Raw genomic sequence first — 13,599 nt, 5'->3', positions numbered from 1 at the left:
TACTGGGGATAACTCTTCGAAATAGTGCTTTGGATCTTTATGTGCACCTGAGAGAGCAGACAGGGCCTCGGTTTAATAGGTCATCCGAAAGACAGCACCTCCAACAGTGCAGCACTCCCTCAGCATTTTACTGGAGTATCAGCCTAGGTTTTTGTGCTCAAGTCTCTGGAGTGGCACTCAGAGGCGAGGGTGCTACCCATTGAGCCGACAATGAGCCCTGTGTGTTGTCCTGGAGGCTTCATGGTATGTAGCTAATTGGTCTGGAAAGACTATGCACCTCGGTGTAGCTGCTTATACCGGAAAGTTGTTAGAGATTGATTGCTATGATAAGTCAACAACTCCATTATCTTTGGATCATAGGAACAGGAGGAGGCCATTCAGCCACTCGAGCTTGTTTCGCCATTCAATGAGATCACAGCTGATCTGTATCCTCACTCCATCCACCTTCCTTGACTCCATATCTCTTAATACCATTGGATAGCAAAAATCTACTGCTATCATGTGACTACCAGGAGAGCAAAACGGCCCGTGGTCTTTTTTTTGTCCAGCATTCCTATACCGCAGCTGCATTTTGATTCATACTTTAGAGTTCTGCAGTTCTGGTCACCACATTACAGGACAGATGTGATTGCACCAGAGAGGGTACAGAGAAGATTTACAAGGATGTTGCCACGACTGGAGAATTTTAGCTATGAGGAAAGATTGGATAGGCTGAGGCTGTTTTCTTTGGAACTGAAGGGACATTTAATTGAGACGTATAAAATTATGAAGGGCCTAGATAGAGTGGGTAGGTAGGACCTATTTCCCTCAGCATAAAGGTCAATAACCAGCAGGCATAGATTTAACGTAGTTGGTAGAAGGATTCATAGAAACATAGAAACATAGAAAATAGGTGCAGGAGTAGGCCATTCGGCCCTTCTAGCCTGCACCGCCATTCAATGAGTTCATGGCTGAACATTCAACTTCAGTACCCCATTCCTGCTTTCTCGCCATACCCCTTGATCCCCCTAGTAGTAAGGACCTCATCTAACTCCTTTTTGAATATATTTAGTGAATTCGAGGGGAGTTGAGGAGAACCTTCTTCACCCAGAGGGTGCTGGAGGTCTTGAACTCACTGCCTGAAAGGGTGGGAGAGGCAGAAATCAGCATTGCAATTAAAAAAGTACTTGGATGTGCACTTAAAGTGCCGTCAACTACAGAGCCACAGACCAAGAGCTGGAAAGTGGGATAAAGCACCGTAAATTTCTATGATTCAAAGTAAGAAAAAAATAATTGGATTCATACAATGTCTTTCACAGCCATCGGATGTCTCAAAGCACTTTACAGCCAATGAAGAACTTTTGGAATGTAGAAATATAGAAACATAGAAAATAGGTGCAGGAACAGCCCATTGGCCCTTCGAGCCTGTACCACCATTCAATAAGATCATGGCTGATCATTCACCTCAGTACCCCTTTCCTGCTTTCTCTCCATACCACTTGATCCCTTTAGCCGTAAGGGCCACATCTAACTCCTTTTTGAATATATCCAACGAACTGGCTTCAACAACTTTCAGTGGTAGAGAATTCCACAGGTTCACAGTTCTCTGAGTGAAGAAGTTTCTCCTCTTCTCGGTCGTAAATGGCTTACCCCTTATCCTTAGACTGTGACCCCGGTTTTGGACTTCCCCAACACCGGTAACATTCTTCCTGCATCGAACCTGTCCAATCCTTCAGAATTTTATATGTTTCTATGAGATCCCCTCTCATTCTTCTAAATTCCAGTGACTATAAGCCTAGTCGATCCAGTCTTTCTTTATATGTCAGTCCTGCCATCCCGGGAATCAGTCTGGTGAACCTTCGCTGCACTCCCTCAATAGCAAGAACGTCCTTCGTCAGATTAGGAGACTAAAACTATACACAATATTCAAGTTATGGCCTCACCAAGGCCCTGTACAACTGCAGTAAGACCCTCCTGCTCCGATACTCAAATCCTCTCGCTATGAAGGCCAACATGCCATTTGCCTTCTGCACCACCTGCTGTACCTGCATGCCAACTTTCAATGACTGATGTATCATGACACCCAGGTCTCATTGCACCTTCTCTTTTCCTAATCTGTCACCATTCAGATAATAATCTGCCTTCCTGTTTTTGCCCCCAAAGTGGATAACCTCACATTTATCCACATTATACTGCATCTGCCATGCATTTGCCCACTCACCTAACCTGTCCAAGTCACCCTGCAGCCTCTTAGCATCCTCCTCGCAGCTCACACTGCCACCCAGCTTCGTGTCATCTACAAATGGAGATATTACATTCAATTCCTTCACCTAAATCATTAATGTATATTGTATATTGTAGTCACTGTTGTAACGTGGGAAACACGGCAGTCAATTTGTGCACAGCAAGCTCGCACAAATAGTAATGTGATAATGACCAAATAATCTGTTTTTTTTGTTATGTTGATTGAGGGATTAATGTTGGCTAGGACACCGGGGATAACTCCTCTGCTCTTCTTTGAAATAGTGCCATGGGATTTTTTACGTCCACTTGAAGAACATGGCCTAATTTTATGTATGATACCTTGGAAAAAAGTATAAGAACAGCTGCTGCTGTTTTAAGTGGGGTTTTCAATCTGTGCCACTCTTGACCATCACAAAAAATCACAACATGCAGGTACCTTCCCTCCGCGCATGCGCGAGCGGCGCCGCTGAGGCATGGCCACTACGTCATGGCACCGGTCGGAGCATGCGCAGACCTTGCAGCGCGGCGCATGCGCAGGTGGTCCACGGGCGGCGGCGGGAAGGACGGGGAAATTCGGGCCGCTGAGGGGCAGGAGGCCGCGGACCATGAGCCAAGGTTAGGCCCGGGACTGGCCGGACTCTCGGGCAGGCTGCACAGGGTGTTACTGCCCGAATCTGGGGCGCCGCAGGTCTCAGTCCCCCAGCTGCAGGGCCCGGAAACTGAGGGCAGTGGGTGGAGGGAGTGGCCATCACTCGCAGTCTTCCTCACTCACACTCACTGTTTCACTCACTCGCAGCTCCCTCACTCAATCTCACTCACTGCCTCCCTCCCTCACACACACACACACTCACTGCCTCCCTCATTCACTCACTCATTGCCTCTCTCACTCACTGCCTCCCTCCCTCACACACACACTCACTGCCTCCCTCACACACACTCACTGCCTCCCTCATTCACTCACTCATTGCCTCTCTCACTCACTGCCTCCCTCCCTCACACACACACACTGCATCCCTCACACACACACTCACTGCCTCCCTCACACACACACTCACTGTTTCACTCACTCGCAGCTCCCTCACTCAATCTCACTCACTGCCTCCCTCCCTCACACACACACACTCACTGCATCCCTCACACACACACTCACTGCCTCCCTCACACACACTCACTGCCTCCCTCATTCACTCACTCATTGCCTCTCTCACTCACTGCCTCCCTCACACACACACTCACTGCATCCCTCACACACACACGCACTGCCTCTCTTACTCACTGCCTCCCTCACACACACACTCACTGCCTCCCTCACTCACCCTTGCGCTCACTGCCTCCCTCATTCACTCACTCATTGCCTCTCACTCTGCCACATTCCCTCACTCCCTCCCTCACTCTCACTGCCAATCTCTCATCTCTCACACATTCACTGTCTCTTGCTAATACTCTCGCTAACCCACACTCAGACTCACTCACTCGCAGTCACATGCATTCATAGTCACTCACTGTCTCTCACACTCATTCATAGTCACTCAATTGTAGTTCAACAATTGTACATCCCTGTCTGGCACAAAAATAAAACTGGGAAGGTGGCTCAACCGTGGCTAACAAGGAAAATTAGGGATAGTGTTAAATCCAAGGAAGAGGTATATAAATTGGCCAGAAAAAGCAGCAAACCTGAGGACCGGGAGAAATTTAGAATTCAGCAGATAGAATTCAGCAGAGGAGGACAAAGGGTTTAATTTGGCGGGGGAAAAGAGAGTATGAGAGTAAGCTTGCAGGGAACATAAAAACTGACTGCAAAAGCTTCTGATAGATATGTGAAGAGAAAAAGATTAGGAAAGACAAATGTAGGTCTCTTGCAGTCAGAATCAGGTGAATTTATAATGGGGGACAAAGAAATGGCAGACCAGTTGAACAAATACTTTGGTTCTGTCTTCACTAAGGCAGACACAAATAACCTTGGGGGAATACTAGGGGACCGAGGGTCTAGCGAGAAGGAGGAGCTGAAGGAAATCCTTATTAGTCAGGAAATTGTGTTTGGGAAATTGATGGGATTGAAGGCCGATAAATCCCCAGGGCCTGATAGTCTGCATCCCAGAGTACTTAAGGAAGTGGCTCTAGAAATAGTGGATGTATTGGTGGTCATTTTCCAACATTCTATAGACTCTGGATCAGTTCCTATGGATTGGAGGGTAGCTAATGTAACCCCACTTTTTAAAAAAGGAGGGAGAGAGAAAACAGGGAATTATAGACCGGTTAGCCTGATATCAGTATTTTACCAGTAGTAGGGAAAATGTTGGAATCAATTATTAAAGATGAAATAGCAGCGCATTTGGAAAGCAGTGACGGGATTGGTCCAAGTCAGCATGGATTTATGAAAGGGAAATCATGCTTGACAGATCTTCTTGAATTTTTTGAGGATGTAACGAGTAGAGTGGACAAGGGAGAACCAGTGGATGGATTGTATTTGGACTTTCAAAAGGCTTTTGACAAGGTCCCACACAAAAGATTAGTGTGCAAAATTAAAGCACATGGTATTGGGGGTAATGTATTGAAGTGGATAGAGAACTGGTTGGCAGACAGGAAGCAAAGAGTAGAAATAAACGTGTCCTTTTCAGAATGGCAGGCAGTGACTAGTGGGGTACCGCAAGGTTCAGTGCTGGGACCCCAGCTCTTTACAATATACATTAATGATTTAGACAAAGGAATTGAATGTAATATCTCCAAATTTGCAGATGACACTAAGCTGGGTGGCAGTGTGAGCTGTGAGGAGGATGCTAAGAGGCTACAGGATGATTTGGACAGGTTAGGTGAGTGGGCAAATGCATGGCAGATGCAGTATAATGTAGATAAATGTGAGGTTATCCACTTTGGTGGCAAAAACAGGAAGGCAGAATATTATCTGAATGGTGACAGATTAGGAAAAGGGGAGGTGTAACGAAACCTGGGTGTCATGGTACATCAGTCATTGAAAGTTGGCATGCAGGTACAGCAGGCGGTGAAGAATATATTCCAGTGAAAAAGAAGGGTGGTAAGAGAAGGGATAACCAGCCGTGGATAACCAAGGAAATAAAGGAGAGTATCAAATTAAAAACCAATGAGTATAAGGTGGCCAAGGTTAGTGGGAAACTCGAAGATTGGTAAAATTTTAAACGACAGCAAAGAATGACTAAGAAAGCAATAAAGAAAGGAAAGATAGATTACGAAAGTAAACTTACGCAAAACATAAAAACAGATAGTAAAAGCTTTTACCGATATATAAAACGGAAAAGAGTGACTAAAGTAAATGTTGGTCCATTAGAAGATGAGAAGGGGGATTTAATAATGGGAAATGTGGAAATGGCTGAGACCTTAAACAATTATTTTGCTTCGGTCTTCACAGTGGAAGACACAAAAACCATGCCAAAAATTGCTGGTCACGGGAATGTGGGAAAGGAGGACCTTGAGATAATCACTATCACTAGGGGGGTAGTGCTGGACAGGCTAATGGGACTCAAGGTAGACAAGTCCCCTGGTCCTAATGAAATGCATCCCAGGGTATTAAAAGAGATGGCGGAAGTTATAGCAGATGCATTCGTTATAATCTCTGGACTCTGGGGAGGTACCAGCGGATTGGAAAGCAGCTAATGTAACGCCTCTGTTTAAAAAAAAAAAAGGGGGCAGACAAAAGGCAGCTAACTTTAGGCCGGTTAGTTTAACATCTGTAGTGGGGAAAATGCTTGAAGCTATCATTAAGGAAGAAATAGCGGGACATCTAGATAGGGATAGTGCAATCAAGCAGACGCAACATGGATTCATGAACGGGAAATCATGTTTGACTAATTTATTGGAATTCTTTGAGGATATAACGAGCATGGTGCATAGAGGTGTACCGATTGATGTGGTGTATTTAGATTTCCAAAAGGCATTCGATAAGGTGCCAAACAAAAGGTTACTGCAGGAGATAAAGGTACGCGGAGTCAGAGGAAATGTATTAGCATGGATCGAGAATTGGCTGGCTAACAGAAAGCAGAGAGTAGGGATAAATGGGTCTTTTTTGGGTTGGAAATCGGTGGTTAGTGGTGAGCCACAGGGATCGGTGCTGGGACCACAACTGTTTACAATATACATAGATGACCTGGAGTCGGGAGCAGCGTGAGTCCGTTGGTGAGGCCTATAAAAGGCCGCGAGGTGCGTCGCTGAGTCGGGAGCAGCGTGAGTCCATTGGTGAGGCCGAAAAAAAGGTCGGGAGGTGCGTCGCTGAGTCGGGAGCAGCGTGTGTCCGTTGGTGAGGCCGAGAAAGGCCACGAGGTCGGGAGGTGCGTCGCTGAGTCGGGAGCAGCGCGAGTCAGGGGTCGGCAAGAGGCGTGCTTGTGCAGCTACAGGGAGAAGGCAAAAAAGAAGTAGAAAGAAACAGAAAGGTGACATCACAGCCAAGGGGGTAAGTGATTGGCTGGTGATTGGTAAGTTCTTTTTCTTTTTTCTCTTCTATACAGTGAGTAAACTTTAGCATTGTTGTTGCCAATTTAAGTGTATCTAAGGATTAAGTCATGGCAGGAGAGCTCGGTCACGTGATATGCTCCTCCTGTACAATGTGGGAACTCAGGGACACTTCTAGTGTCCCTGACGACTATGTATGCGGGAAGTGTATCCGCCTCCAGCTCCTGACGGTCAGCAGAATTGGAGCTGAGGGTGGATTTACTCTGGAGCATCCACGATGCTGAGAATGACGTAGGTAGCACGTGTAGCGAGTTGGTCTTACCGCAGGTGAAGGGTCCACAGCCAAATAGGGAGTGGAAGACCAGCAGGAAGAGCAGTGCAAGGAAGGTAGTGCAGGGCTCCCCTGCGGTCATCCCCCTGCAAAACAGATACATTGCTTTGAGTACTGTTGAGGGGGATGACTCATCAGGGGAAGGCAGCAGCAGCCAAGTTCATGGCACCGTGGCTGGTTCTGCTGCACAGGAGGGCAGGAAAAAGAGTGGGAGAGCAATAGTGACAGGGGATTCAATGGTAAGGGGAATAGATAGGCGTTTCTGCGGCCGCAACCGAGACTCCAGGATGGTATGTTGCCTCCCTGGTTCAAGGGTCAAGGATGTCTCGGAGCGGGTGCAGGACATTCTGAAAAGGGAGGGTGAACAGCCAGTTGTCGTGGTGCACATTGGTACCAACGATATAGGTTTAAAAAAAAGGGATGAGGTCCTACGAGACGAATTCAAGGAGCTAGGAGCTAAATTAAAACATAGGACCTCAAAAGTAGTAATCTCGGGATTGCTACCAGTGCCACGAGCTAGTCAGGGTAGGAATCCGTGGCTTGAATACGTGGCTTGAGCAGTGGTGCAGCAGGGAGGGATTCAAATTCCTGGGGCATTGGAACCGGTTCTGGGGGAGGTGGGACCAGTACAAACCGGACGGACTGCACCTGGGCAGGACCGGAACCAATGTCCTAGGGGGAGTGTTTGCTGGTGCTGTTGGGGGGGGCGGGGGTTAAACTAATATGGCAGGGGGATGGGAACCAATGCAGGGAGACGGAGGGAAACAAAATGGAGACAAAAGCAAAAGACAGAAAGGAGATGAGTAAAAGTGGAGGGCAGAGAAACCCAAGGCAAAAAACAAAAAGGGCCACTGTACAGCAAAATTCTAAAGGGTCCAAGTATAATAAAAAGGCAAGCATGAAAGCTCGGTGCCTCAATGCAAGAAGTATTCGGAACCCAGGAGAGGGCTCTGAGCTAGTTAGAGTGGGTGAGAGCTCAGATGAACAGGACCCCAAGAAAGAATGCAAAAGGCAGGAGGCAACAGAGCAGAGTAGAACTGGGGTTAGTGTAAACCACAAGGTGATAGGAAGGGACAATATGTATGAATATAAAGGGGCTGCACGAGGGGTCAAAACTAAAAATCATGGTTTAAAAACTAATATTAAAACACTCTACCTAAACGCACGCAGCATTCGAAATATAGTAAATGAGTTGACGGCACAAGTCATTACAAATGGGTATGATTTGGTGGCCATTACAGAAACGTGGTTGCAGGGGGGCCAAGACTGGGTATTAAACATACAGGGGTATCTGACAATTCGGAAAGATAGACAAGAAGGGAAAAGAGGTGGGGTAGCTCTGTTAATAAAGGATGATATCAGGGCAGTTGTGAGAGACGATATTGGCTCTAATGAACAAAATGTTGAATCATTGTGGGTGGAGATTAGAGATAGTAAGGGGAAAAAGTCACTAGTGGGCGTAGTTTATAGGCCCCCAAATAATAACTTCACGGTGGGGCGGGCAATAATCAAGGGAATAATGGAGGCATGTGAAAAAGGAACGGCAGTAATCATGGGGGATTTTAACCTATATATCGATTGGTCAAATCAAATCGCACGGGGTAGCCTGGAGGAGGAATTTATAGAATGCATACGGGATTGTTTCTTAGAACAGTATGTTACAGAACCTACTGGGGAGCAAGCTATCATAGATCTGGTCCTGTGTAATGAGGCAGGAATAATCAATGATCTCCGAGTAAAAGCTCCTCTCGGAATGAGTGATCACAGTATGGTTGAATTTGTAATACAGATTGAGGGTGAGGAAGTAGTGTCTCAAACGAGCGTACTATGCTTAAACAAAGGGGACTACAGTGGGATGAGGGCAGAGTTGGCTAAAGTGAGGTGTACCGATGGATGTGGTGTATTTAGATTTCCAAAAGACATTCGATAAGGTGCTACACAAAAGGTTACTGCAGAAGATAAAGGTACGCAGTCAGAGGAAATGTATAAGCATGGACCGAGAATTGGCTGGCTAACAGAAAGCAGAGTCGGGATAAATGGGTCCTTTTCGGGTTGGAAATCGGTGGTTAGTGGTGTGCCACAGGGATCGGTGCTGGGACCACAACTGTTTACAATATACACAGATGACTTGGAAGAGGGGACAGAGTGTAGTGTAACAACATTTGCAGATGACACAAAGATTAGTGGGAAAGCTGGTTGTGTGGAGGACACAGAGAGGCTGCAAAGAGATTTAGATAGGTTAAGCGAATGGGCTAATGTTTGGCAGATGGAATACAATGTCGGAAAGTGTGAGGTCATCCACCTTGGGGGGGAAAACAAAACAGTAAAAGGGAATATTATTTGAATGGGGAGAAATTACAACATGCTGTGGTGCAGAGGGACCTGCATGAAACTCTTTTAGAGTCTACCTGCAAAACATAAACATTAAACTGTGCCACCCGACCTGGGTGACACACCAGACATTTACAAGGCCCTTTTTTTCCTTTTTTTTGGTTTTTTTTTGTGTTTTTTTTTGGGCACTAAAATCACAATTTCTCCGGTGCCCCCTATAAAAGGGAAGGGGACACTAAAAGCACCGGCAATTAAAACAAATTAAACTTTAAAACGTAAAATCAAATTAAAATTTGGTTGCCGGGCGTGATGATGCACTCCAGTCCCTCCAGTGCCCACCTCTCGCGGAAGGCTGCGAGCGTACCGGTGGACACCGCGTGCTCCATCTCCAAGGACACCCTGGACCGGATGTAAGAGCGGAAGAGAGGCAGGCAGTCAGGTTGAACGACCCCCTCGACCGCCCGCTGCCTGGACCGGCTGATGGCACCCTTGGCCGTGCCCAGGAGCAGTCCTACGAGGAGGCCTTCGGACCTACCCGCTCCCCTCCGCACAGGGTGCCCAAAGATCAGGAGAGTGGGACTGAAGTGCAGCCAGAATTTCAGGAGCAGCCCCTTCAAATAATAAAACAGGGGCTGCAACCTTGTGCATTCCATAAAAACATGGAACACGGACTCTTCCAGACCGCAGAAATTGCAGGCGGCCTGGGAGTCCGTGAACCGACTTAAAAATTTGTTGCACGGCACTGCTCCGTGCACCACCCTCCAGGCCAAGTCCCCGATGAATAGTGGGAGGACCCCTGCGTAGAGTGCCCTCCATCGGGGACCCCCGCCTCCTCCGGACGGCAAGATGGTACGCCATGGCGTGTCCGGACGGCCGGCGAGGATGGCAAAATTGAGGGTGTGCAGGAGCAGTCCGTACAGGAAACCCCTCCGCGCGGAACTGAAAGGCACGGAGGGGATTTCCCCGAGGCGGCTCAAGTTGTGAGGCGCCGGCCCCCGAGGGAGGTTCCGGGGTTTGGCGCCGATGAGGAATTCCGTCCGGACGGGGGTCAGTTCGGACGGGATCTCCCCACGTGCTTGAGCCTCCTCGATGCACCTAACGGAGTCAGGGCCCAGAGCTGTTTTTAGCGACTCGATGGCATCGGCCGCGTGGCGGACGTTGGCAGAATTAAGGCGCCGCGCCAGCGTGTCTGGCGCCATCCAGCCCGCTCCTCCGCCATCGAGCAGGGACCTGCATGAATCCCCAAAAAAAAAAGTTAGTTTGCAGGTGCAGCAGGTAATCAGGAAGGCGAATGGAATGTTGGCCTTCATTGCGAGAGGGATGGAGTACAAAAACAGGGAGGTCCTGCTGCAACTGTACAGGGTATTGGTGAGGCCGCACCTGGAGTACTGCGTGCAGTTTTGGCCAACTTACTTATGGAAGGATATACTAGCTTTGGAGGGGGTACAGTGATGATTCACTAGGCTGATTCCGGAGATGAGGGGGTTACCTTATGATGATAGATTGAGTAGACTGGGTCTTTACTCGTTGGAGTTCAGAAGGATGAGGGGTGATCTTACAGAAACATTTAAAATAATGAAAGGGATAGACAAGATAGAGGCAGAGAGGTTGTTTCCACTGTTCGGGGAGACTAGAACTAGGGGGCACAGCCTCAAAATACGGGGGAGCCAATTTAAAACCGAGTTGAGAAGGAATTTCTTCTCCCAGAGGGTTGTGAATCTGTGGAATTGTCTGCCCAAGGAAGCAGTTGAGGCTAGCTCATTGAATGTATTCAAGTCACAGATAGATAGATTTTTAACCAATAAGGGAATTAAGGGTTATGGGGAGCGGGCGGGTAAGTGGAGCTGAGTCCACGGCCAGATCAGCCATGATCTTGTTGAATGGCGGAGCAGGCTCGAGGGGCTAGATGGCCGACTCCTGCACCTATTTTCAATGTTTCTGTGTTTCACTGTCTCACCACGTATTCATAGTCACTCACTGTCTCTCTCATTCATAGGCACTCACTCTCTCTCATTCATAGCCACTCACTGTCTCTCTCACTCACTTATAGTCAGTCACTCACTATCCACTGCCACACTCACTCGCTTTCACTAATAGGAGCAGGATTCAACCCCTCCAGCCTGTTCCACCATTCAATGATCCGTGATCTAACTCCATATACCCGTCTTTGCCCCATATCCCTTAATATCTTTGGTTAACAAAAAGCTATCGGTCTCCGAGTTAAAATTAACAATTGACCTATCATCAGTTGCAATTTGCGGAAGAGAGTTCCAAGCTGCTTCTACCCGGTGTGTGTAGAAATGTTTCCTCATTTCACTCCTGAAAGATCTGGCTCTTATTTTTAGACTATGTCCCCTAGTTCTCGAATCCCCAACCAGTGAAATAGTTTCTATCTACCCTATCTGTTCCCCTTAATACCATAGGCCCCTATTTTCGCCACGATTGGGTGCTGTTTTTTCCGCGTGCGCGTTTGTTGGCGTGAAATCCTCCTTTTGCAAATTTGGCAAAAGTTTGTCCGCCGACGCCCACTGTCGGCGGCAGTTTTATTTTTTTGGTGCGCGATGACGTCATAACAGAACGGGGCGCTGTTTTTGCCGTTTTTTCCCGTGAGTTGATTGATTTTTTCCCGTGTGCGATTTTCTTTTTTTGAGCGCAGCGCACGGTGCCCAACAGCACCGCAAAAAAACCCCTTCTGTTCACTGAAGGGAATCGGCCTCGGCGCACAAGATGACATTGGAGCGAGGCAAAAGAAGACAAATTGAAATACAAATGCATGATTGTTTTTTCACACGGAATTGGAGCAAGGGAAGAAAATTTTTCAGGGGGAACTATTTCATGGATTTTTATCTGTTGCCCGCTGCCCCCGCCGCTGCAGTCCCTGGCCGTATGACTGCTCCCCTCGCTGTAACCCCGGCCAGAAAGGACTGCTCCCCCCTCCCCGCACTGTACCCGCTGCAATCCTGGGCCAAACGACACTCCCACTCCCACTCCCACTCCCACTCCCACTCCCACTCCCACTCCCACTCCCACTCCCACTCCCACTCCCACTCCCACTCCTGTTGCAACTCCGGGCCGTGGAACTTCAACTTGCGGAGGGGGAGCGCGGCGGCAGGCAGGCAATCGGCCCGGGATTGCAGCGGGTCATCATAGGCAGTCCCTTGGAATCGAGGAAGTCTTGCTTCCACTCTTATAATGAGTCCTTGGGTGGCTGAACAGTCCAATACGAGAACCACAGTCCCTGTCACAAGTGGAACAGATAGTCTGTGAGGATAAGGGAAGGTGGAACAGGTTTGCAGCACGCTCTTTCCGCTGCCTGCGTTTGATTTCTGCATGCTCTCGCCGACGATACTTGAGATGCTCAGTACCCTCCCGAATGCACTTCCTCCACTTCGGGCGGTTGTCGCTGGGGATGTCCTTGAGGCTTTGAGGATGTCCTTGTAATGTTTCCTCTGCCCACCTTTGGCTCGTTTGCCGTGAAGGAGTTCCGAGTCGAGCGCTTACTTTGGAAGTCTCGTAACTGGCAGGCGGGCAATGTGGCCTGCCCAGCGGAGCTGATCAAGTGTGGTCAGTGCTTCAATGCTGGGGATGTTGGCCTGTTCGAGGACGCTAATGTTGGTGAGTCTGTCCTCCCAGGGGATTTGTAGGATCTTTTGGAGACATCGTTGGTGGTGTTTCTCCAGCGACTTGAGGTGTCTACTTTACATGTATCTAAGCCATACAGGAGGGCGGCTGTTACCACAGCCCTGTAGACCATGAGCTTGGAGGTCGATTTGAGGGCCTGGTCTTCAAACACTTTTCTTCAGGCAGCCGAAGATTGCACTGGTGCACTGGAGGCGGTGTTGGATCTCGTCAATGTGAGTGGGCAAAAATTTGGCAGATGGAGTATAATGTTGGAAAGTGTGAGGTCATGCACTTTGGCAGAAAAAAATCAAAAAGCATGTTATTTAAATAGAGAAAGATTGCAAAGTACTGCAGTACAGCGGGACCTGGGGGTACTTGTGCATGAAACACAAAAGGATAGTATGCAGGTACAGCAAGTGATCAGGAAGGCCAATGGTATCTTGGCCTTTATTGCAAAGGGGATGGAGTATAAAAGCAGGGACGTCTTGCTACAGCTATATAAGGTATTGGTGAGGCCACACCTGGAATACTGCGTGCAGTTTTAGTTTCCATATTTACGAAAGGATATACTTGCTTTGGAGGCAGTTCAGAAAAGGTTCACTAGGTTGATTCCGGGGATGAGGGGGTTGACTTTAAGGAAAGGTTGAGTCGTTTGGGCCTCTACTCATTGGAAT

At 48.0% G+C, this 13,599-nt stretch overlaps 1 protein-coding gene across 4 annotated transcripts in view; it reads left to right on the top strand.

The window, feature by feature from the left end:
* hspbap1 (hspb associated protein 1) overlaps nt 1-13,599 on the top strand; it is a 234,476-nt gene that overhangs the window by 85,650 nt on the left and 135,227 nt on the right. The window contains exons 1-2 of one of the 4 annotated variants that reach the window (XM_070875249.1): nt 2,726-2,838; nt 4,959-5,033. The exons of 1 other annotated variant lie outside the window; for it this stretch is intronic. In XM_070875249.1, coding sequence (XP_070731350.1) covers nt 2,829-2,838; nt 4,959-5,033 — 85 coding nt within the window. In that variant the 5' untranslated portion in view covers nt 2,726-2,828. Of the gene's footprint in view, nt 1-2,725; nt 2,839-4,958; nt 5,034-13,599 lie in introns of those variants that run through there. 2 more of the 4 variants (XM_070875246.1, XM_070875248.1) reach the window with 2 other exon arrangements.

This window comes from Pristiophorus japonicus, chromosome 3, assembly GCF_044704955.1.
Source record: "Pristiophorus japonicus isolate sPriJap1 chromosome 3, sPriJap1.hap1, whole genome shotgun sequence".
NCBI lineage: Eukaryota > Metazoa > Chordata > Chondrichthyes > Pristiophoridae > Pristiophorus > Pristiophorus japonicus.
This window is presented reverse-complemented; position numbering and strand designations above follow the sequence as displayed.